The sequence below is a fragment of the Thermobia domestica genome, chromosome 8 (assembly GCF_964235325.1).
Source record: "Thermobia domestica chromosome 8, izTheDome1.hap1.1, whole genome shotgun sequence".
NCBI lineage: Eukaryota > Metazoa > Arthropoda > Insecta > Zygentoma > Lepismatidae > Thermobia > Thermobia domestica.
This window is the reverse complement of record NC_137461.1, coordinates 95,049,774-95,075,996: the sequence shown is the minus strand read 5'-3', so window position 1 is coordinate 95,075,996 and position 26,223 is coordinate 95,049,774. Positions and strand designations below refer to the sequence as shown.

The window sequence follows — 26,223 nt, the reverse complement described above, 5'->3', positions numbered from 1 at the left end:
CAATGAAACGGAGTGTTTGGTTTTAACTATGTGATTTTCATAGTTACTAACTTTCCCTAAACAACTTTTGTTCCAAGCAAATATATTAGAACTTATAGCAAAGATCTATTAACTTCTTAATTGTGGTTCTGCCTTTCCACTTATTACTAACTTCGACTCATCAGATTTCTTTCGAGAGTCTAGGATCTCACTATCCTCACTTTTCTTTTTCTATAGAAACGTAATTTTTAATATCTTTTACTATATATATCGTTAAAATTACTCATAATTAATGGGTTAACTATTTTCAAAAGATTTTCGTTTCGATAGCAATGGTCAAGGTATTAAGATTTTTAGTTTGTCTATCAATCTTTATTAGGTTCTAATAGATATTGTCCATGAACTTACTAATTTAATGGTACAACTATCTTACTTCTAGAAGGAACATGCGCTGTTGACTGTAATTCAAACTTTAATACTAATCATATTTCAATATGTTATTAACTTTTCAGGTAATAGAAGTGGATCGTTTTCACTCTTCAACATGAACAATTTGTTAGGTGGTTTACCATAACGATGTAGCGTCATTGTTTTTGCACCATAATCTAACTGCATTTCCTATGGTTGACGAAAATCATTACCGCGTAGGAAATCTTCGATAACCCAGAAACTATGATGAAAACTCTTTCCTGGACTAGTCCTGGAAAAATCTATGATGAAAAGTTATACAATGCATCAAAACACTGTATTTAAAACTGTTTTGTATTTAACATATAATAGTTTAAAATACAGTGTGTGTTTAAGCTTTGGTCAGTGTTTCTTTTGTTACAATGGAGACAAAGCACATAATTTACATATATAGATATAACGCTATTCTTTTCCAGCTTATCTGGACAATTTAACAAACATAGGAAACACAAAACTAAGAAATCCACAATGAACATAAAGATTTCGATACAATTTGAATATTAATTTCCATTTTTATTTTCTAAGTCCACGTTATGTTCTCTCGATAAATGATGCAACAATTTTCTAGGTGAAACCACTACCGTAACTACGATGTTTTGCTAGGGAAAATATAGTTCCTTATTTCAGAGAATTGAAAGAAATTTACCTATGTTCAACAGTATTCTAGGGGAACAACAATATTTTAGAAGCCCTAGCTTCTCCTGACTCTTCTACTTACGCCAATGTGTGAACGTGTGTAGATATTTTGCAGATATTCCAAGTCAGGTGCCATATTAATTCGTCGGTCTATAACGCATAATTCTAGTATTCTGAAAATTTTGATGAATTAGAGACTGCTTTCCTATTCGGTATAGGCCCGCTTATATGTGATATATGAAAATGGATATATCTATGTACGTTCCGACATAACATTGGAACGCCTGGAGATATTCACCTAAATTTAATAGATGCTTGACTTGCAGTCTGAAAAATACTTTGGGGTAAGATAACCCAAGAATTCCCTAAACACCCTAAACGCGAAATGTAAAAATATTTGAAAATATGAATATTAATATTGATTTTATAACTTTCGCTTTCGTTCAGATGATTAATAACACTTCCGACATCATTTAAGTTCACATTCGTCCTCCAGTGGGGATAAAATCCTTCCTGGAATTCCCCTAAAGGAAAGGGAATAACATGTAAAAATAATCGAAAGCGACCGATATTAGCGTCGAATCAATATTTTTAGATTTCAATATGAATAGTGATATCAAAAATGACATTTAAGAAACAAGTTCGGCACCCATTATTACCTCTATAGAGGATGAAAAGGAATTTAGTAAAAATAATCAAAATCGAACGATATTAATGTCGAATTTGTACTTTTCGAAGTTGCTGAGATCAATAGTCTCATTCTCGATACCATTTAAATTAGATTCAGCCCCAATGAGAGTAAGATTCTAAGAAGTTGGGGTGGAACGGGATAACATGTAAAAATAATCGAAAATAACCGATATTAATGTCAAATTCACAGTCTACTTTATCACTGGAGAAAAACAGTTTTCCATAAGGAGTACCAGTACACCTCCCAGATCTTGTTTATCGTAAACGATGCAAGTTTCCAAGATAACTATGCGCCAAATAACACTGCTGCAGTTCTTTAGATGCGGTTTTATGGACACCGAGATCAGTTACAACACCTTTCCTGATCCAGTTAATTCCGAGATCTCAACATTATTGAATACCTGTGGTCAGATCTAAGGCTTGGGCTCCGCAGCAAATAATATTCTCCGTCATCCCTCACGAAACGAACTGTTGCACTACATTAAAAGTAAGAGTGCTACAACACCGGTATTTCAAGGGAAGCATTCATGACTTACAAACCTATACTCCACTATGAAACACAAATGTTCCGAAGGTCTTCCCTGACCCCACGCTAAAAGGTAAGTTGCATTTTCTTCTGGTGTTTTTATATAGCCCTATATAAACTTGGTTTCGGTACTTGATTGTAAATTGTCTGGTTTAAATCAGTATTAAAAATGCATAGATTCAAATGTTTCAAAATAACGTTTATTCAAGTGTTTCACATTGTATCTAATGTTTCAGGATGCCATGAACCGGTTTGGTTCTACAAACATACAAACTCCACAACCAAATCTGATATGTATGAATATGGAGGCCAATACTGGTTATGCAAGGAAACACAGGATTGGAGTAGATGCCCGGATTTATTTTCCTGAAAAGGAATTTTAGGCACCATTTTGTATGATTTCGACATGAAAATATTAATGTATTTATTATTTGCCAAATTAAAATCACTGTAAATTACACTCGATTATAGTGATCAATTATCTTAATTTGTTTTGAAGTTTGATTATGTACAGTCAAAGCTCCTTTTTCACTGTTTTCTGATCCGCCGTTTATACATTCGTGAGGTAAATAATTGTGACCAATTTCTCCACTCCTTGGTAAGAATGTCATTATTCGCCGATCAAAACTACCTCAAACTCACCAATTGCTATCAATATAAGGTACATATTTTATTGTTTAGATAAATAAACTCAAAGTAGGTGTTCCGAACTACTTACCATACTCTTAAAACCAATTGCACTTTGTTAATGCCGCCAGTCGATCACCTTCGAGTGTCAACAAATATTTGTACCACTTTGTTCTTTTATCCGCGCCTTTGTTTTGTGCCAAGAGATTACTATGTATTTTCTCAGCCTTTTTTCACGATTTATAAATTTTTAATCTTCTTTTAAAACTGACGAGGACACGAGGGTTTCTCAATCGTAGAGCGCTTACTTTTGGTGCGTGAAGTCGTGGTTCGATCCAGGCGAAGTAAATTTGTACTGGACATCATCGTGTCTATGGGTTTACTCCTTCCACATTCTCATTCCATCGATATTTCAATCATTGTTCACTTGCTTAATCATCCATCAACCTTAGCCTAAAGGACACAATCGTGGGACGTAAAACTGAATTATTTAATTTCATTTTCATTTCCAAGTAAAAGTGAAGGGAAGATAATTCGCACCAGGAAAGAAAAATTGCCTCAAAATTAAAATTGAAATTTTTGGTTGCGTCTTGGTGAGGCAATCGTATCCATATCGCTTTCAAATATTGACAAATCAACTTTACAACGTATCAAAAGATCTAAAGAATAAAATCAGAAATTCTAAAGCTTCGATTTCGCTATCAGCAAAAACTGCGTGATCCAGCAAATGAAAAATGAAAGCCGCATTAAAATAATTGATTGAAGACCGTAATTTAAAAAAACACTGTAATAATTCTTGAGAAAACTTTCCCGTACATTTTAAAAACCTACTGTGGAACATCCGACTGGAGGATTTCAACCGTCAGAAGTTTAGTTTGACAAATTAAAAGTGCGAAAATCACTCCACAGCATTAAAATTGCGGAAGAATCTGCATCTACAAACACCACAGAATCAGATATCCAAGTGAATATTTGAAGTTTATGTCTGAAGCCACGTACAAACCTGAAGAAGTGTTTAGTGGAGATGAAACAAATTTACTCTAAAAAGAAAAAATGTTAAAGAGAACCTACATATTAAAAAGTGTAAGATCTGCACCTGTATTTAAGGAGGCAAAAGACAGACTTAAGTTGCTGTTTTGTTCCAATGTATCAGTAGATAGTTTAAATCACTTTTTCTCTGCAGATCATTCATCATCATCATCATCAAATATAAATTTACTCTGCACTAGGCAGAGAAGGACCTCTACCATGTGTCTGTTATTTTGTCCATGGCATGTATTTTGGAGACAGTGGTGTGGTGGAAAGGAGTCGAAGTAGTTGTGAGTTCTGCTCTCTGAGTGTGATGGGTAGTAGTGTGTTACCGAAGTCTTGTGGCCTTGTATCTTCCTGTGTAAAATGAAATTATTCACACAATATTCAGGTCTGAGCTGACGTAATTTTCATTGTAAGCAATCTGTATAGAAATGATTAACAAATCAATACATTGAGTATTAAAAGTTGTATTTAAAATAACTTTTCAAAATATAAACTCCTGACGTGTAAATGCTTCTCACTGATACAATTACTAGTCATTAATTACTACGATCTATATAATAATTATTGTCTTATTCTATTCTATGTAAACGCTAATTTCTCATTATCAATTCACAAAATTCGGTAAGTAAAATCAAGGCATTGATTATCAACTTAAAACCGTTTAAATAAAGCCGCATGGTAAGCCATCCTAATATTGATAGTAGTAACCATATATACACACGACAAGCATATGTAGTATTTATTTAAATTATGTTCAATTTTCATTAAAATCCCAAATGGAACATTAAAAACTGAAAAAGCTGAGTATGGTCACATAGTACCCTCATTTAGTAACAGATGCTATTAGCAGTATTATCCCTATCTATTATAGTTGCGAACAACTTTCATCCCCTGGAAGTAATGACCTCATTATACAAAGATACCCCCCAGACGGGTGATGTCAACAAAGATTGGCAGCAACAGCCTAAAGCTTTTCAGTACGTAGTAAGTTAAATGAATGAATGTTTAAACTATTTACTTGCGTATATTCCCATTTAAAAATAAAACAATAAACAATCCATAATTCCATAATTACATAAAATAATTTAACATTAATAATAACACAACAGTTTAAACTCATGTGTCAAACAATTACTAATGAATGAAATATCTTATACCCGCATGTATCTGTTACCAATATGGCTACTTAAGCTCAGCTGAAACCTTGTAGTCGCTTACCCTTCCATCAGTTTGGGTTTCGTGCCCAACATAGCACTACAATGCAACTCGTATGAGTAGCGGATCACTTAACAGCGGCTTTCAACAGGAAACAACACACCCTTAGAGTATACCTGGATGTGTTAAAAGCATTTGATAAAGTCTGGTTAGCAGGACTATTATATGAACTATACACACAAGGTTCTCCAGATCGTCTTCTACATTTACTTCGTTCATACCTTACTGACAGAAAATTTCATGTGTCTGTTGACGGTGTCAAATTCACGTCAAGAGCTATCAAAGCAGGTGTTCCACAGGGTGCTGTACTTTCACCGCTTTTATGTAATCTGTACACGGCAGATCTACCGACCTTACCACATTGCTTGTTCGCAACGACAGTGCCTTTTTCACGACCAGCAGCTCACTTGCAGAGTGTTACATCTACAAGCAACGTCAACTAAACGGTTTTCAGAAATGGGCCAAACGTTGGAGAATTAAAATCAATGCAGACGAAAGCTATGCTGTCATCCACAGTCGAAGACGCATTCGCGCTCCTCGAAATTTAACGTATGAGAATGCACACATTCCTCACGCCACACACGCTAAATATCTGGGTGTGACTTTTGATCCTGAGTTAACCTTCACCTCACACATCGAAGAGATAAAGCAACGAGCATTACGCAAGATATCAGCATTATGTCCCATCTTTCGATGCACTTCAATATCTCATGAGGTCCGCGTGCACATATTGAAAATGATAGTCATATCCACACTTTCTTATGCATGACCTGCTTGGCAACATGCTTCTAACAGTCATCTTCAAACACTTGAAAGTGTGCAAACGAGAGCCGGTCGCATCATCACTGGTCACGATAGATATACATGCAACAGCCAAATTCTGGAAGATTTAGAGCTGCCTCCTGTTCGGGAAGTTCTACGGCATCTCCACCGTAAGTTCTGGCATACTTTACCAAGACACATTAAACCAGCTATAGCTACCATTGGAACCGAATGCGCTCTACGGAACGTTTATCGCACGCCACGCATTTAATATCTTTCCTTAGATTGTAATGACTTCATCATCAGCTACTCTGCGATAGTTGCAGATGTAGTCTCTCAGACATAACAATACAATAGTAATACCCAACAAGCCACCTGCACATCTGTATATATTCTTTATGCTATCTTACTCATGGAGTCAGGGGCTTCGGCCCGATACTCTTCACAAAACTTCAACATTACTGTGACCGTGACCGTATAGTCGCTGGCCGCGACGTCGATCATATCGAAACTACTACATTGAAAGACCTCTGCTTTGCGGTATCGCAACTTGTTTAACGGTAAGTAAAACTTAATTCTTTCTTAGACACGTCAGGCATATAATAAACTTAGTTTTAAACGTGAATAAAATGATTCTTAGCTTTTCTTAGAGTTCGTTCACGTAGTCATAAAAATGAAATTTAGTTTTTTAAGAATTCATAAAAAATGAATGTTTTTTTGAGTATTCATAAAAGATGAAGGTAGTTTTTTTTAAAAATACCCATAAAACGTACCTTATTGTTTTAATATTAGACTTTCCATGTAGTGGATTATGGAGGAAATACGAGTAACCAAAATTGGTTACTTTTTAAGTAGAAATGCGAAAAAGTGTCCTCTAACGACGTAAAACCAGGGAACTCCAGCTATTTTTGAGCAAAAATCATTGGGTGCACCAAAATTGCGCAAACTTTTACTCTCTTATCTGTGGAAACAGATAAAGCCTTAATGAGTAGACAACAAAATTGGAAATTGCGCAAAAAAATGTTATGCAACGTTGCAATCACTACGATAAGCATTTCTGTATTATGTCTGTCTGTAAAAGGGCCTTTAAGATAAAAACTGTAAGTAAATGGTTATTGGAAGCAAATAGTTATTGGAAAAATGTAAGGAAAACAAACTTATATAAAATAAACAAAAATTGCCTAAATAAATAAATATTTCTGTAAGTTCCCTTTAAATATCGTGAACAGGCATTTGACCAGAGATAAGGATTTGCTTACATTTTCCGGTTTTGGCCAATCATAAATAAGCGTTTGTTTGCATATTTCAGGTATGTCTGCCACGTATCTTAGTAACTGTCCTTTCCACCTTTCTATAGATGATCCTTATGTTCGCATTTGCAGGGTGTCTACTAAAATTCCAAAATGAAATTTCGTGACTTTTTCGTGACCTTTTCTTTACCAAATCATAAAATTTTCTAACATTTTGAAGAGCGAATTTGGATGCGAATTAGGCCGAATTTTCATCCATGTGATAGAAACGTACTTTGCTTATGATTTGGCAGCGTCTAAGCCCGACCATCGAGATTTTTGGTGGTGAATTTTGACGTTTTATAGAACAAAATTTTCCAATCTGTACTTGCATTTGTACAGTTAAAAAATCGTGACCCAAAAGCTAATTTCGTGACTTTTTCGTTACTCTCATGACCGTTTTTTGATTTCGTGACTTTTTCGTGACTTTCGTGACCGATAGACACCCTGATTCCATCTTAGTTACTGTTCTTAGGTGCTGTGAGAATGATTTGTTATACATTATTACTGTATAAATCTGAATTTCCCAACCTGGAGTCGGCAGGCCAATCTAAGAAAGGCAAACACAGTGGTGAGAAATAAAGTGATCGCATTGATAATGACAAGTCAAGAAGTGATATTTGACCTACAAGAAGTTGACTATAATCCAACGGCATTTCTTTTCTGACAGAGCCAAAAGGAGGGTAGAAACAGATGTATGTGTTTGTAAAATATCTTCAAACAAAAATCCTTTGCTAGCGACGGAAAATAAATTGCCAAAGAACGAACAAGATCAGTTGTTGGAATTTTTGTGTGACTCCGTTATGAAAATGAAGTATTCATCCTCCATACTGATTTCTGGTTGCATGTGCGATCAGTGTGTCCTGAAACCTCCAATAGGGCGCTACGATGCTCCATGTCGTTTGCCACGACATACAGTGAATCAACTTTCTCTGCTCTTTCTTATTTGAAGAATAAGTATAGGAATAGGCTTGCAAGGGGTATGTATTGCAAGGGGTCCTTCACATGTATTGCAGACTTTAAAGGAGACGCAGTGTAAAAAAGGTTGGAAAAGGCTGGTATGAATTGTTACAAGAATGATATGTTAGTGTGATGGTTGCGGATATAAGACAATAATTTAACAATCCAATGAGAAACTAGAATCACAACGAGTTAATTAAGATCGAAGTATTATATTGCTTTGTAAATATTAAAATGCAATGCAAGTATATCTCATAAGTATTCGTTTTATTTTGATGGCATTTATTCATTTTATTTTGATGCGAAATTTCACAAATTTCTGGAATCTTATTTTTGGCAACGTCGCGGTACAAATTTCTGGAAATTTGTGCAATTTCAGCACTTTCTGTTCCTCGTTAATAAGTCATAGATTGCAGAGATTATCAACGATCTAATCGTTAGAAAAATTTGCGCAATGTCGTTGCACCGAAATCATTAAATCTAGGCGGTAAAAAACAAAGAATTACTGCAGTGCTACTGGTGGCGTACTCTGAAGCAATTTTTGTACTCACATTTTAAAACAAAACTTTTATGATGAAAATGTCTGTGTAATATGAAAATGTTTTTTTGATTAGATGTGATTTAATTTTCAGTTTAGTGTCCCTTTCAGCTGTGAGGCTATATGAGACGTGGACCTACAGTTTAATGTGGGGTCAGAACCACATGAGCTCCCATCGGCAATCGGACCCGAGCCTCTCACGCCAAAATGAAAATGATTCTTCTTTTATCTGGTAGGTGCTGGGTGATGTTCATTCTATCTGCCTACTTAAAACAAAATGAATATGCCCATATTACACCCAATGATAATATTTAGCAATTTACAACAGTCCAGTAGAATATAATCTGTCCTCTGCTATGCATTGATAACACACTGTCTATAGACTACAATAAATGAGCTGCTTTTGCATTGAAACGTTTGTAGGACGTGAATTCCCTGTATCTATGATACTGAAATTTACAAATCAAGAAAATGTGTCCTACAAAATAACGCAACATTGTAGCACAACCGCCGTGCTCTTTTGTATCCAGCTTTCAACTGCTCCGTCAATTTCATCAACTAACAGATTCAGTTATAGATTAATTCTGATATGAGTAACACTATGAAAACCTTAGACTTGCTCATATTATTGAACTGGCCATATTACGCAGAATTACCATAGTTGGTATTAGTAAATTAAATTCCTTCCGGTAAATTAAATTATTTCTGGATAAATAAAACATTTAACACATACGTTCGATTTATAATTGTATTTTAATACATTTCTAGTAAACATTAAGGAAGTGTGGTGTCTTTTGTGTACTGCTTTGATGTGTATATATGAAACGAACATATTTTTTCCTACTGACTATCGCCTATAGATGTTTATGACTTCTTTCTGAACATGGTAACGGCTTGTTCTCATCTACTGATGAATTTGTAGCAATACAAAGTTCACTGGAATTATTACTTTCCAGTGTAACTTAGAGTTTAGTTAAGAAGTAGTCGAAGTGATTTTCGAAGAATGATAGGTTGAATTCAGCGTTAGCTTTGCGGACCCGGCTGTTTAGCTCTGAAAGTTTAGGTGCCACTAAAGACTAATTTATTGAGTTTCGGAAACCCTTAGCGTATGTACTGCAGAAGACATAGTACACTGTAACTACAGCTACTATTACATGGAAAAGTACTAGTTGATGTTTTCCAAATAAAAAATCGTCAGTCTGAGAGAAAATTGTCATTCTGAGAAAGAAATAGGTTTGTAAGTACCATATAAGAGGAAATCATAACAGTTTCGTATAAGTTGATGCATACCAGTACTACATGACTTCAATGTTATACAATTCACATAAAAACATAATTAATGTTTGTGGACACAATGCTATTCTTTCCCGCCTTGTCTGGAAGAGTTGACAAGTGAATAGAAAGAAAACCTAAATAAATCCATATGAGATAAATAAACATAAGTAGTTTTGGTTAACGATATCAAGTTATTAATTATCCTTGCTAATTGTCGTAATACATCTAAATAGATAGCCAGAGTTAGGTTAAACTACTATAGTGAAATAACAATTTATCACGCACTGGGATTTATTATAACCTTGAAAATAGCAAAATTGTGCACTAATTCCTCCAATCTTTCTCACAAAACTTAAGAACAGTAACTATGGTGGATACGCAAATAATTTATAGAACATGAAAGGACAATTGAAGACTCGCTGTTGAAAGCAATGTAAGTGCCACCTTGAAATTCTTCAGTTATTTTATTTTTTAAATACGTTTATTGCTTAGATTTTTATACTTGGTTATATGCTAGATTTTAGTTCTGAGCAATAGTATTTTTTTTCGCTTGAGCACAATTTACTATCTTTTGCCTCTACTGTTATAGTAACTTTTGTCTTTGGCACTTACATTCAGTTACCAATACAGAAATATTAAAAGTGGTAAAGAGAATGAAAAGTAAGTGGTCAGCTGGCGTAGTTGTTATATCACCAAGTATTGTAAAGAAAAGCATTAAATATATTTCCGACCCCCTGTGTTTCCTTATGAATATGCCATTCATAAATGGAGAATTCCCTAGTATACTAAAACTTGCAAAAGTAAAACAAACATATAAAAATAGCGACAAATCAGTGCTTACAAATTATAGGCCTATTTCATTTTCTCAACTTTCTCAAAAATTCTAAAAACCACAATGAGTGTCCGGGAAGCATCTTTTTTACTTAAAAACATGATATAATAACGAACGAAAAGCTTGGGTTCTTAAAGGGTAAATCAACAGAAGCTGCAATATATATTTTCCTAGAAATTATACATAAAAGTCTAGATAGTAAGGAGAAATGTATAGGTGTCTTCCTGGATCTTTCCAAAGCATTTGACTTAGTGTCACATAAAAATCTATGAAAGTTACAAAATTATGGAATAAGAGGCATTCCGTACAGATGGTTTAAATAGTATTTCTAAAATCGGCAGCAAGTAGTAGAAATTAAATGCAATAACAGAGAAACAAACCAAACTACAAACCACATATCGGGGAAACAAGAAATATCATATGGAGTACCACAAAGATCCGTATTAGATCCATTATTATTTTTGATATAAATTAACGACCTACCAAGTAATATTACTTCAGCAGAACTATCACTTTATGCAGAAGATGCTAATATTATAGTAAAAAGGGAAACAAACGAAGAAGTTAAAGGTAGTGCAAACGAAATCCTCTGTAAACTATCTTACTGGATTCTTGAAAATAAACTTAAATTAAACATTGAAAAGACGCACGCAATCAATTTTCATCATCTGCGCAACAAACATGCAGAGCCTGTGATTATTTTAATTGAAAATAATGAAATAGACTATGTGAAATCAACGAAGTTCTTAGGAATTTGGATAGATAAAAATCTTTCCCGGAATAACAAAGCTTAGTAAGAAATTAAATACTAAAAGGCAGATCAGTGTTGCAAACTTTTCGAGAAATAACGTGAAACATGTGCAAACACTGTTGGTGCATACAGGGAGTGAGGTACTAACATTTTGTACATCTTAAATTAAATACTGAGAAGAACTGTTTAAGCTTACTCTAAGTGAAGAAGCGTCAGCTGAACAGTGTTGCCACCAACAGAAAAGACGAGTTTGGGAAAGGTACAATAACTCGGAAAAGGTCACTAGTATTGTATCGTTTTAAAACCTGTAATGTAAGGAGGTAAAGGATGAGGGGTAGTACTGTGGTTATGTGAGATCGATAAATTACGTACTGACAGAGACATTCGGTATCTTGTTAAAGCTGAGAAGTAAGGTTTGTAAAGGGTGGGAACGCTGCATAACGGCGGTTGTTTACTCTTAATGTCATCGTCGTTATCAGTGACCTCAAAAGCCCACGAATACATAAACCCATGTAAATTGCACGTTGTTTTCATTTTTTAACCAGGTTGTTAGGATTCTAATCTGCTGTGCAGCGTTGCCACTCTTACAAACCTTACTTCTCAGCTTTAACAAGATACCGAATATGTCTCTCAGTACGTGACTTATCGATCTCACATAACCACGGTACTACCCCTCATCCTTTACCTCCTTACATTATAGGTTTTAAAACGATACAACACTAGTGACCTTTTCCGAGTTATTGTACCTTTCCCAAACTCGTCTTTTCTGTTGGTGGCAACACTGTTCAGTTGACACTTCTTCACTTAGAGTAAGCTTAAACAGTTCTTCTCAGTATTTAATTTAAGATGTAAAAAATGTTAGTACTTCACTCCCTGTATGCAGTTTTTGCACATATTTCACGTTATTTCTCGAAAAGTTTGCAACACTGATCTGCCTTTACCATCTCTTTTGTCTTTATTTTTATTGTTGCTTCTAATGATGATGTTTAATTTAGGTCATTCAATTTACAAAAACATAACTTTTGAGCTCTTCCGTGGATAAGCGGTTAGCGTACGCGCCTTTGGCGTGGGAGACCCGGGTTCGATTCCCGGCTGGAGCTCATGTGGTTCAGATTCCACGTTAATCAGTAGGTCCACGTCTCATATAGCCTCGCTGCTGAAAGGGACGCTAAACTAAAATCGACAACTCAACAAAAACATAACTTTCTCTTGGGTTGGCAACACTGTTCATTGGTGATGTTCTTCAATACACGGGCAGATGTCGCCCTCTCTCTAGTTGCTTCGCGCAAAGTTTCGTTTCTCTGTCTCTTTTAGTTTCTCCGTTATCACGGTTGGAAATTCTACATTATATTATAGTATAATGTGGAAACGTCATGATTCTATCATTAAGTCAGCACGGGTTAAGGATTTCGTAGAAATCTGCTATTACTAATGCGTGTTTACGGTCACATAGAATACATTTGGGGGTGCGTATCGCAACACGAAATTACCCAAAATAAGGGACACCCTTATATATATATATTAGAATGGAGCGTTTTGCACTTTTGTTGGAAATTCCATTACGGCCAGTGCGGAAAAGGTGCCATTAGTGGCACCGACCTTACTGATTTTTTAAAATTTTTTTTTTGGGACAACCCCTTACCCTGCTCCAATGGATTTAAAATTCAATGTTTGGTTAGCCAACAGGCACAACACCAATGACAGAAAAGCTACTTGTGGTCGTTTTTAGAGAAACCTCTCGTCTTCGTAGTTTGCCGTTAATTTTTTCTTGCACAAGAGTTGCATTATTTTTTCCGTCGAAGTAGATACTTGTAATCGCCCGGCCTAGGTGAGCCATTTCTTTCTGGATCTTCTCACCCAGTTTATCTTTTCGTACCTTAGATCTGTCAACAACAAGATTTTTGTGCTCTGGCGTTATGAGTCTCGCGTCCTGAAGTACGACAGAAGCGATCAAAGCAACCTGTCTGTGTGAGCCTCCAGTTCTAAACGCTGCATCCGCTGTATTTTGAAGACAGATGCGCACCATGGTCATCAAATATTGGTTTAAAGATAGATATTTATGTACAAATGAATATCTTTATTGCTGGATAATCTTCCTAAGGGTTCGTCTTTAACTCTTCATACAATTGTTGACTGGAAGATTCCTTACACTCGTAGCAGTAGTAAGTTCAGCAGCGTTTTTCATTCCTAGACGAAAAGTCACTCTTCGATCCAAGTTCTGCACCTCGGTAACAAGTGGCAATAAGAGTACCGTTTTTGTGTTTTATCGTGACGGACACAAATCATTGGTCAGGTAATGGCGACTGCTTTGAAACAAATGAAGAGTACGGGAATTAAATCTGTCATATCTGTAGTTTCGTGTGGAGAAGAAACAAACTTGTGAACCAAAGGTTTAAGAACAACTCAAGTTATTAATATAAACTTTGCGGAACATTATTCACTTATATCATCATAAAAGAAATACAAAAGACGTTTTGAAACGAAGAAAAATAACGTACAACTTTGCAAAAAGAGGCAAAGAAACATAACGTAACCAGACTAAAGACGAATCACTTACCGCGTAGTGATCGCGGTTCAGTGGTCAAGGCGCTCGACCAGTAATCTGGAGAATCTTGGGTCGAATCCACTTTGGGCAATTTTTTACTTTAGGGTTTTTTATGGCGATTAATCGGCGATGACACACGTTTTATTATATTCAGATATTTGAATACTCGTATATTTCAATACTTGAACTATCAAATTTTCAGGAATAATAATAGTAATAATAATAATAAACTAATAATAATAATTATTATTATCTCGTAGAAGATTAAAAATTAGAAACTTATTATCGCTCAGGTCATACCATTATAAGCAGAAACGTGATATTTGGCAAAAAAAAGATATGTTTTGTTCAATGTTGCAGACGAGAAGAGGAATTTCTCATTTCGATTCTAAAAGAAAACAAACAAAATCGGGATAAGAATTAACATTTTACATTCGAGACGGGACAAGGCTAACTCAAATCAGGGCCGTCCCGTGAGTTGTAAGCGCCCGGGGCGAGGATTCCAAGGCTCCTCCTCCCAGTGTGTTATGAGAAACAATCAGAGTTTATTCTGTATTCCTAGAGTTAAATATGGAATGTAAGATAAAAGAAGTTGCTGTTATTTTATTTCTTTTTAAGTAAATGGCTTTTGTAGTTAAAGCATAAAAATTAATGAAAACGTGGTTTTGAATTGTTGAAATCATTGCTATTCTTGTTTATTTTGAACTTTATATACAACAGAGTAATAGCATAGAATATACAAATATTAAATTCCAAGATAAATAAGAACTTGTTGTCACAGAGGGCTGGAGAGGGTTTCAGTTGAATAATCCTTGACGATGTTTTACATTACTCGTAATTTTCGAATTCAATACTCCATCGGTAGTCCCTCAAGAATCTAATCTAGATCTTCTGTTGTTTCTTCTTGTTATTAATGATATTCCGCTGTGTATAAGAACTTTCCAAGTTTTTCATTTTGCCGACAATCTCAAATTTTACTCCAAAGTAAGTTCAATTGATGACTGTGTGAAACTTCAACAGGATTTAGAGAGTTCAAATATGGTATGGCAAGAATAAACTAGTCCTGAATGTGTCCAAATGTAAATCTGTATCTTTCACGAGGAAAGAAAATCCAATTAACTTTACCTATACAATAAGTGGCACTTTCTTGTCTATCCCAGATACTATCAAAGATCTAGGAGTTGTATTTGATAAATTAATCTTTGCTCAACATGTTGACGCAATAACGAGTAGTGCATATAGAAACATAGGTTTAATTTATAGTATAATACAAGATTTGTACAAAGAATCAACATTTATAAGGTTATATTTTTAGCATGTGAGGTCAAAATTAGAATACTGTTGTACTGTTTGGACACCAAATATCACTAAATACTCTGATGCAATAGAAACTATACAGTTTATTTTTTTTAATGCTTACATCAAGAAAACCGGTTTTTATCCTAAATATGTCTCCTATGCAGACTTGGTAATGAATTTTAGTTTTCAAACATTAGGAGGAGATGGATGTTTGATCGGTTATTCTTACATAAGTTATTGAACGGTAAATGTTTGTCCAGAATCACTTTCAGAATAGTTACTACTATGTAAGACTAGAACAGAAAACACTCGGACATTCTATTGTAGAAAAGCAAGAACTAACATATTACGTAAGTCTCCTCTGTGGAGAATGTGTGCTTTATATAACGAAATTATTAATTTCATGTAGTACATGTATTTAGTATATCCGAAAACAAGCTCAAAACTATTTTCAGGCAATAACTTCTGCACAATTAAACGACGTAGACCCGTACCTACGTATAATAGTGTATGTTAGAAAATTATGTACACGACACTATAACTGGGCATCAAGCCTGTTGTGTTGTCCTTATGAAACATAACAAATAAATAAATTTTACTTAGCAGTGGCCTGACCATTATTAAAACATTTGATTTAACATTATTTTTAAAAATTCATTTGCCAATATAATCTGAATTCCTTGTATTTTGTTCATTTGTCGTTCCGGCGATCGCCCCCACTACGCAACGGCCCTGACTCAAATTATCGTCTCGGTTTGGAGATGAAAATCGAGACAAGGTTAAAAGTATCGTAAACATTTCTCGTCTTACCTCGATTCTCGGAATAATGTAAGTTCACTCTTGAAGTAACAATTGCTCTGTAGACTGTCCGATTCCTGGTGGGAGTTCATGTGGTTCGGATTCCACGTTAATCAGTAGGTCCACGTCTCATATAGCCTAGCTCTGAACGGAAGTGAAACTCAAAATCAACTCAACTATTTTGTTACTTTGTATTTCAGAGCTCACTGAATTATGGTCTGTGTATATACTTTTGTAAAAAAGCTTATATAATTACATGTGCATATTCTACAAGTTAGTTTATTATATGTCTTACTGTTTAATGATATTAACTTGCTTTTATTACAGTTATTTTCCTTAAAACGTACAGAAGAATACTTTCTATATGAAACTTATTCTCATTCTTCTTATTATTATAATCATTGTTATTATTATAACTGGAGTGTTGTGAATTTAATGGTTCACCTTGTTCCACACAGCTTCCTCCTAGTTGGCATTGTGCTGCACAAACGCCGTGTGTGTAGGTATTCTCCGGGTTCCGTTTCGTCCCACTTTCTTTATTCCAATATTTCTTTCATTCTCATCATCGACGTCTTCTGTAGCTTAGCCGGCATAACCATTACTTAAAAACAAATTTTCTTAGGGCTCTTGAGAGTTCAGTAGCCCTACTTTCTACATGAAATTTGCCTGGAAACTTTCCGTTTAATACTTAGCTAGTTGTAGGGACGTATGGAGAGGGTGTCCTGATGGTCCTGACACTTCTCTCCAATCCCGACTATTTTCTAACTTTAGCCTAACGCTAGGGACGGTTTTTCAGATTTTAATACAACCTGTCTTCATACGGAATTTGTCTTCTGTTTTATTATTATTATTATTATTATTATTATTATTATTATTATTATTATTATTATTATTATTATTATTATTATTATTATTACTGAATATTTGAGACTTCAATATTACATCCTATTCCAATGAAAATAAGCATACTGAAGTTAAGAGAAATGAAAATAAATTTTTTGGACCCTCCATAAGGATGAATTGCCTTATAAGATACTTTGGAAGGAAAGGAGAGGGAAATAGAAGGTGTCAGTTCCTGGACAATATGAAAATCGAAGCTTCGGATGCCTTAACAGAAACTAAGTAGGGTTTGTCTTCATCACCATACATTGTAACGGCCTTTCTTTGGAAAAAAAACTTTGGATTATGTATGCGTTATATTGATATTTTAACAAAATATACATACAAATATAAAAAATAATAGTTCCTATTTACAAATTTTGGTTGAACGGATAGATGGAACGTGTTGGAAATGGCGAACGAAAATATTATTAGCCTATTATTTCTAGTAAGAGTAGAACAACTTAGAAACAATTCCATAAATAAAGAATATAAACAGCCTTGTAAGAAAGTTCTGTTTAATTTATGTTTAAGATGGGCACAAGGCCTTTTTATAAAAACAATTCCACAATGAAACAATAACGTTTCAGACACATACATGACTCATACTAGGCTCTAAGGATGATCCTTTTGTATTCATGAATTGTTTGCTAAACACGCCAAGTTTTCAGATAGTACGTATTGAGATTTAAACTGTGAAGTCATGTTGTTAGTATTTTCATTTTAACTCTAACTTGTAAGAACGAGAGAAATGAACATTTTTCATGTTATTATATATCAGAAATATCAACATAGTAAATTATAGAAATTTCTTAATTTCCTCAAAGGGAATCAAACCGCAAATTTCATGTAGAAAGTAGGGTTGCTGAACTCACAAGAGCAATAAAAAATTTGTTTCTAAGTAATGGGTAATGGTTATGCCTTCTAAGCTACAGAAGACGTCGATGATGAGAATGAAAGAAATATTGGAATAAAGAAAGTGGGAGGAAGCGGAACCCAGGGAAAACCTACACACACACAGCGTTTGTTCAGCACAATGTGAACAGGCGGGAGTTGGGTGGAATAGGGTGAACCATTAAATTCACACTTCAGTAATAATAATAATAATAATAATAATAATAATAATAATAATAATAATAATAATAATAATAATAATAATAATAATAATAATAATAATGGTATTAAAGTTTTAAAGTTGCCTTAAAATTTACTTAAAAGTAGGGACTACTTGTAAGTAGGGATTTCGGGGAAGGCGTTCCGTATCTTCATCGCACGCATCTGCAACTACCCAAAATTTAAACGAAGACGTTCCACTAAAGTTTCATGTAGAAAGTATTCTACTGTACATTTTAAGGAAAATAACTGTAAGGAAAATACCTGAATATCACTCAGCAGTAAGGCATATAATAAACTAACTTGTAGAATATGCAGGTGTAATTATATAAGCTTTTCTACAAAAATATATACACAGACCATAATTCAGTGAGTTCTGAAATACAAAGTAACAAAATAGCGTATAAGATTCAGTCTACAGAACAATTGTTACTTAAAGAATGAACATGCATTATTCCGAGAATCGAGATAAGACGAGAAATGTTTACGACACTTCGCCTCGTCTCGATTCTCATCTCGAAACCGAGACGATAATTTGAGTTAGCCTTGTCCTATCTCGAATGTAAAATGTTAATTCTCATCCCGATTTTGTTTGTTTTGTTTTAAAATCGAGATGAGAAATTCCTCTTCTCGTCTGCAACATTAAACAAAACAGAAATATTTTTTGCCAAACTAATATGAATTACATTCTAAATATTTTTGTGGAAGTGCACTTATAAAAATTTAACATTAAAAATGTTTGTAAAGTAGTAGTTTGTAAAGAAATCCCTTTTCAGTACAGATCTATCTTTAGCTCTGGTACATGAACCACATGAAGAACAAGTGGGAATTGAACCTGTGGCTTCCGCAACGGCAGTATATGCTGACCATGATATAGCTACAAAAGTTTGGCAGGAGGTAGACTGTTGGCTTGATGTGTATCGTATTACGCGAGATGCTCACGTAGAACACTTTTGAGAAGGACTATCCCCCTCTCAAAACTCCTCCCCCTTCCCGTACGGAAACAATGAAATAACTGTGACAAGGCTCCGGTAGAAGACCAAGAAAGTGTAAGTATAGATAAAGACTCTCTAAAAATATTCTATCAAAATGCTCGTAGCTTACGTGGTCGAACATGTGATTTCTTTTGTGGTGTATTAACTAACAATTACGATCTAATTGCAATCACTGAGACATGGATTAACGAATCTCATTATGATGCTGAGTTATTTGATAACAGATATACTGTGTTGAGGCAAGACAGAAACTCTGTCAAAACCTGTAAATCAAGGGGTGGGGGTGTTTCTATTGCAGCCCTAAGTAAACATTGCATGTTCTTATTAGACAGGTGTGATGATAATTATGACTGCTTGATTGCCAAAATAAACAGTGAGGGGAAAACAATATATATTTGTATTGTGTATTTCTCACCGGGATCTAATATTGAATTGTATAATGATTTATTTACTCGACTTGAAATTAATTGTCCTCAAGGTTGTCCTGTTCTCCTGATTGGTGATTTCAATTTATCGGAAATAAACGGTACGGAATTTAATTTTGAAACAAGCTCTTCTAAATGTAAGAATTTATATGAATTTATGTCCTATTATAATTTGCAATCATTAAATAATGTGACGAACGAAAATAATCGTATATTAGATCTGGTTCTCTCTAATATAACGAATATAGAAAAAAATGAAATGAAATCTTTAAGTTTTACGTCCCACGGTTATGCCGGTTAGGCTAAAGGAGACGGTGATGATGACAGATGAGTGAAATGGTGGAATGAAGAAAGTGGAAGGAAACGGGAGAACCCCGAGAAAACCCACTAGCACGGTGTTTGTCCACCACAAAGTTCACTTGGCGGGGGCTGGGATCGAACCCGGGACCCCGAGCACCAGAGGTGAACGCTCTACCACTGAGCCACCGCGCCCCCTAACGAATATAGAAGTCAGTAGGGAATATTGTCCACTAATTCCAGAAGATGTACACCATCCATCCTTAGTAATAAACGTGTTGCAGCAGGAGAGCGCGAAGATTAAAAAGAAAACTAATATATCAGGATATAATTTTTAGGAAAGCTAATTTCTTAGAGTTGTATCTTGAATTCTCATCTATTGACTGGAACTGCCTAAAGAAATATGAAAACGCCAATGACCTAGTTGATAATCTCTATTATATTATTTATAGTGTATTTGACAAGTGCGTGCCACTTAAAAACAACTCAAGAAGAGCTTATCCGTGCTGGTTTACACATGAAATTATCAAAAAAATCAAAACTAAAGCAAGGTATCATAAAAAATACAAATGTAATGAAGAAGTAAATTATCTCAATAAATTCAATAAATTGCGTAGGGAAATAAAGAAAGAAATTAAGCTGGCATACAGAGCGTTCATACAAGATTCTGAAAATAACATTAATAACAATGCTAATGAATTGTGGAATTTTATAAAAAATAAGACTAAGCATCTTCTTGGGGGGAAATTAAATTATGAGGGACGCGAACTTTATCATAATGATGAAATAGCCAATGCTTTTGCACAGTATTTCTCGTCAGTATATGTGCCAGATACAGGTTTCACTGACATTCCTACGAACAATTTATTAACTTATGTAAGTAACAAACTAGAGTCACTTACCATTGAGGAAATCACTCAATCTGAAGTAGTAATGGCAATCAAAAAATTAAAGCCCAGAACTGCTGTTGGCCCTGATGGAATACCTCCATATATCATAAAGGATTGTATAGATGCGTTTACATATCCGCTAAGGATTGCATTCAATCTCGCTTTAAAAACATGCGTTTTTCCGGATAAATGGAAATCATCTATAGTTTGCCCAATACCAAAAACCAATGAAAAACACGAAATAGATAACTACCGGCCTATATCAATTTTACCTACTTTTGCAAAGATATTTGAACAAATCTTATACCGACGGATAATTGACCACATCCAACCCGTAATCTCACCTTATCAACATGGCTTTATCCCACACAAATCAACAGCAACAAACCTTGCACTTATCATAGACTTTATAGCAAATTCGTTAGATGTAGGATGTCAGGTTGATGTTATATATATAGATTTTGAAAAAGCATTTGACAGAATCAATCACAAGGTATTATTACATAAGCTAGGCGAATATAATTTCTCTTCTCCCTTGATCAAGTTCTTTTCATCATATTTAAATAATCGTAAACAAACTGTTATCTACAAGGAATATAAATCATCTGATTATATTGCATATTCTGGAATTCCCCAGGGCTCTAATCTAGGTCCGTTATTGTTCCTTTTATTCATTAACGATCTCCCTGATCATATATTATTAACAAATTGCTTTTTGCTGATGACCTCAAAATATACGGTAGGATAAAGACCATCCATGACTGTCTCGATTTACAACGTGACATGGAAAATATTGCTGATTGGTGTTCTCTTAACAAACTTAATGTAAACATAAACAAATGTAACATTTTATCGTTTACCAGAAACAAAAGTCAAATAGAGTTTGATTACTCAATGAATCAGATCTTACTAAATAGATTAAATTCAGTCAAAGATCTTGGAGTTATATTTGATACGAAACTGACATTTAATAACCATGTAGAGAACATAGTTAACGAATCTCTCAAGATGTTAGGGTTCATAATTAGAACTGGAAAGGAATTTAACAATAGTACTACACTAACAAAAATGTATTATGCCTATGTCCGAACAAAACTGGAATATGCTGCTGTGATTTGGAACCCATCAGAACAGCAATACAGACACCAAGTGGAAAAGGTCCAATCTAAATTTATCAAATACTTGATGTACAAGACAACTGGAATCTATCCATATTATGAAAATTATCTAACATTAATAGACAACTTCTGTATCCCTCCCCTTGAGCAAAGGCGAAATGTGACAGATTTGATTTTTCTCCATAAAATAGTACAAAACGAATTTAATTGTACGGATCTCATATCAACATTAAATTTTCATGTCCCGACACTTAAAACTCGTGCTAATAACTCTGGTCTGTTTTATTGCAAAAAAGCAAGGACCAACGTATTATTGAAATCACCAATTTGGAGAATGTGTTCTACTTACAACAAAATATGTATCAAACACAAAGAAATTGACATCTGCAATATGAACTCTATGTTTAAGAAAACTATTGTAAATGTATTATGTAATACACCAACACTATAATTGGGCTTATGCCTGTTGTGTTGATGGCAAATAAATAAATATTTAATATTTTTTTAAATAAATATGTTTGAAGAAATCTTTGAAAGTCCACTTTTCTCAGCACATGTCTCACAATAGCATATGTTCCTTAGATTTCACCGAATAAATTTCTGTGAAAAATGGAAGAGAGAATTCTTTATTCCGGTTGAGACTCGTGTATGTTCCGATTAAGATAGTTTTCTACCTTATCGGCTACTACTCCGCCTATGAGTACATAACAAATGTAATCAATTTATTTGTTTGTTTATTTGGGCACCTATTCAATAAAGTTAATTGTTATTTGACATTTAAAATTCCATGTATGCAGTGGTGCTATTCAGCCGGTTTGCAACGGTTCGCTAGAACCGGTTGTTAAAATATTTCGAGTTCGCAGAACCTTTGTTATACCCAAACATAAAATTAAATTCTACCCAGTTATACCCAGGAACTGTAAAGTTTAGTTCAACTATCCTTGTTTTTAGAAATTCTTATAGATACAGGGTTAAACATATAATCTCTCACAAGGTACATTCGCGAAGTGTCCCCTCAGGATTCATGTAAAACTGATTTAAATGCAAAGTTCTCCATGGCTCAATGTGTATTGCACTAATTTTAGCGGCCCATATGGGTAATTTGAATATTTATGAGCCTTCATATACCCGGAATTCAATCATACACTATTATAACGCTAGGTCACAAAATTGCTTTTAGTTTCTTTAGATGTAATTGAACATGAGTGTGGGCATATGCAATACAAATTGGATCAAGTACTGCTTCTCTGACATGTGTTATATCCACACCGGCCGCCATCTTGGATCTGCCATATTGGATTCAACTATCGTTTTTTCAAGTGGGAATATGTGCTTGTGATACATCAAATTCATATAAAATTTTCTCGGAAATTCATTGGTGTAGTGAGTTTTACAATAGCTTGTACAATTTGCGAGTTATTACATGTTAAATCCCACTAGGCACTTCGTGAATAGACATTGAAGACTAATATCAGTTATGATTACGTTTTTGATGTTGACAAATCAAACAATTTCTAACTGGAAAAGTATTGTAGGTATAAACAAACTCTCTACAACATTGGTGTCATAATTTTAGAACATTTCCGTGAGTGATTGTTATTACTTCCATGTTATACTACGTATAACAATGAAGTATTGTATTATGAACAAAATGCCTAATGTAAATATATATACGACCAGATTTTGGTGAAGATCTACCATATCCTATTTACGTCTGTGTGTCTGAATGTATGTGCGTTCAGAAAACATTTCGTCAACAATAAATCACGTAAAACATAACATATATAAACGGGGCCCTGCACAACTTTTTAATGGTTGAATTTGTGAAGTGCCTCACATTTAATATGCAGTACCTTGCAAATGGTGCAAGCTACCGTAAAACTCATTACACCAATGAATTTCCGAGAAAATTTTGTATGAATTTGATGTATCACATGCACCTACTCCTATTTGAAAAACCAAAAATTGAATCCAATATGGCGGATCCAAGATGACGGCTGGTGTGAATAACACGTGTCAGAGAAGAAGTACTTCATCCAATTTGTTTTGCATATTCCTACATTCAAGTTCAGCTACATCTAAAGAAACTAAAAGCAATTATGTGAACAAGCGTTATAATAGAGTGTGAATTCCGGATATATGAAGGTCCTTAAATACATGTAAATTACCCGTATGGGTTGCTAAAATTGGTGCAATACACTTTGAGCCGCGGAGAAATTTGCATTTAAATCAATTTTAGACGAATCCCGAGGGGACACTTCGCGAATGTACCTTGTCAGAACAAGGTATAAGCGTTTATTTCTTAATCTCAAATGCTCAGATGTCAAGAATGAGAACTGGGATCATATGAGTGTAGTGGTGAGGGTTATTTATATTTGACGCCCATACATACCATTATCAACAATTGTCGATCCATTGCTGTATTAACAGCTTTCCAATACTTTTTTACAACCGTGTGTCTAGGATAATTTCTTCCTAACATAGCAGCGCTACCTAATTTCGTCACACCACCTTGTATTAGGTAGGGATGGACACATTTTTTCGAAAAATACTTTTTCGAAAAATGAATTTTTCGGAAACGGAAAACGGATAATTTTCGTAAAACAAACTGAATTCACTTCATTTGTTAGTACTTCCGAACTATAGTATACAATGCATACGTATATGAAGTCTTATAGAACGACTATGTTCGTCTGTCTGTCTATCCATCCGTTCGTCTGTCGGCTGGCATCAGAGCAAGAGCGGTAAGAAATAGTGAGAAGCATAGGTTTGCAACACAAATAGATTCATCTAATGCAGTTGATTTTATTTAATCCAGAAGTGGTAGAGATCTATCGCTTTCTGCTACATTGTTGATCACCACAGAACACAAATGGTAATATATAGAAAGACGCGGGTTTCCAGAACCAATTCAGTGTCCCAAGAATATATTCAATGTTCGCCCTTATTACACTTGCAGATTAAGCTATGCATAAGTGTCGGAAGTCTTTAGAATGGCTTTGTCCGTCTGTCTGTCGACAGGTGTCAGAGCAAACACAGTAACAGATATTGAGAAGTCGTTTCGTGCGGTCGATTTAGAGCCCCTAAAATAGGTTCGATCCAAACCATTAACCCTCCATTCAAACCGTAAATGGTTCAAATACCCTTTTTTGGTTTCAATTTTTATCACTAAAGAAAGAAAAGAGTAATAGATAGCGAGAAGCGATTTATTGCAAACAATTTAGAGTCTTAAGACAACATATAACTATCCACAACATTCAATCAAAACCAGAAAATGTTTATATTTACTATTATTTCCGGTTTCAATACTGAATTACGAGATATCGAGATGTAGATTTTTGCAATCGATTCAGCTACCAAGAAATAGGTCTATCTTTTCCATTAATCCTCTATTGAGATCGGAAGTTGTTTAAAATAACCATTTTCGGTTTCAACATTGTTCGATATACTGTAGAACAAAAATACGTAGTAATAGATAGCCACAAGTGTTCTTTTTTTTTTTTTTTTCTATCGAATCGATACAGCGTCTCAAGAGTATATAAGCTATATATTCTATAATCTAAACCCACAATACTATCGAAACCGAAATTGGCTGAATTTACTAGTATATTGGTTTCAATACTAATTTTTATAAAGCAAAAACCTGGAGAAAAATCGTGATGCGGTTTTTCGTGATCGACTAAGCCTTCTAAGAATAGGCTCTACCTTCTCCCTTGATTTCTATTCACACCAGAAGTGGTTCAAATTAACGGTTACAAATTTCAACATTTATCGCCACAGAACCAAATTGGTAATAGATAGCGACAAGTGGTTCACCTACAATCGATTTAGGTTCTCAAGAGGAAATACCATTACAATCCGCAACACTCCACAAGGGCAGAAATGGTTGAAGTTTATTACTATTTTTGATTTTATAGGTAATACTAATTTCCATAGAGCAAAATCGGTAAGAGATATCGAGATGCAATTTTTTAAAATCAATCCAGCATCCCAAGAATAGATTCCATCTTCTTCGTTAACACTTTATTTGAACCGAAAGTGTTTAAATTAACAATTTCCGGTTTTAACACTTGTCGCGATAAACCAAAAATTGTAATAGATAGCGACAAGCAATTTTCTGGAATCAATTCAGGGTTTTAAGAGAACATATCGTCATAACCTGCTTCACTCTTTTGTAACCAGAAATGCTTGAAATTTACTACTACTTTTGGTTCCAATACTTATATTCATAGAGCAAAAACTTTAAAAGATATCGAGAAGAGGTTTTTCTGAAATCGATTC

General features: G+C 34.5%; 1 protein-coding gene across 2 annotated transcripts in view; it reads left to right on the top strand.

The window, feature by feature from the left end:
* LOC145693093 (oxysterol-binding protein 1-like) overlaps window positions 1–2,786 on the top strand; it is a 327,552-nt gene extending 324,766 nt beyond the window's left edge. For both annotated transcript variants that reach the window (XM_081768782.1, XM_081768781.1), the window contains one exon: window positions 2,536–2,786. In XM_081768782.1, the coding sequence (XP_081624908.1) occupies window positions 2,536–2,669 (134 nt within the window). In that variant the 3' untranslated portion in view covers window positions 2,670–2,786. The remainder of the gene's footprint in view (window positions 1–2,535) is intronic.
* The last annotated feature ends 23,437 nt before the right edge of the window (window positions 2,787–26,223 follow it).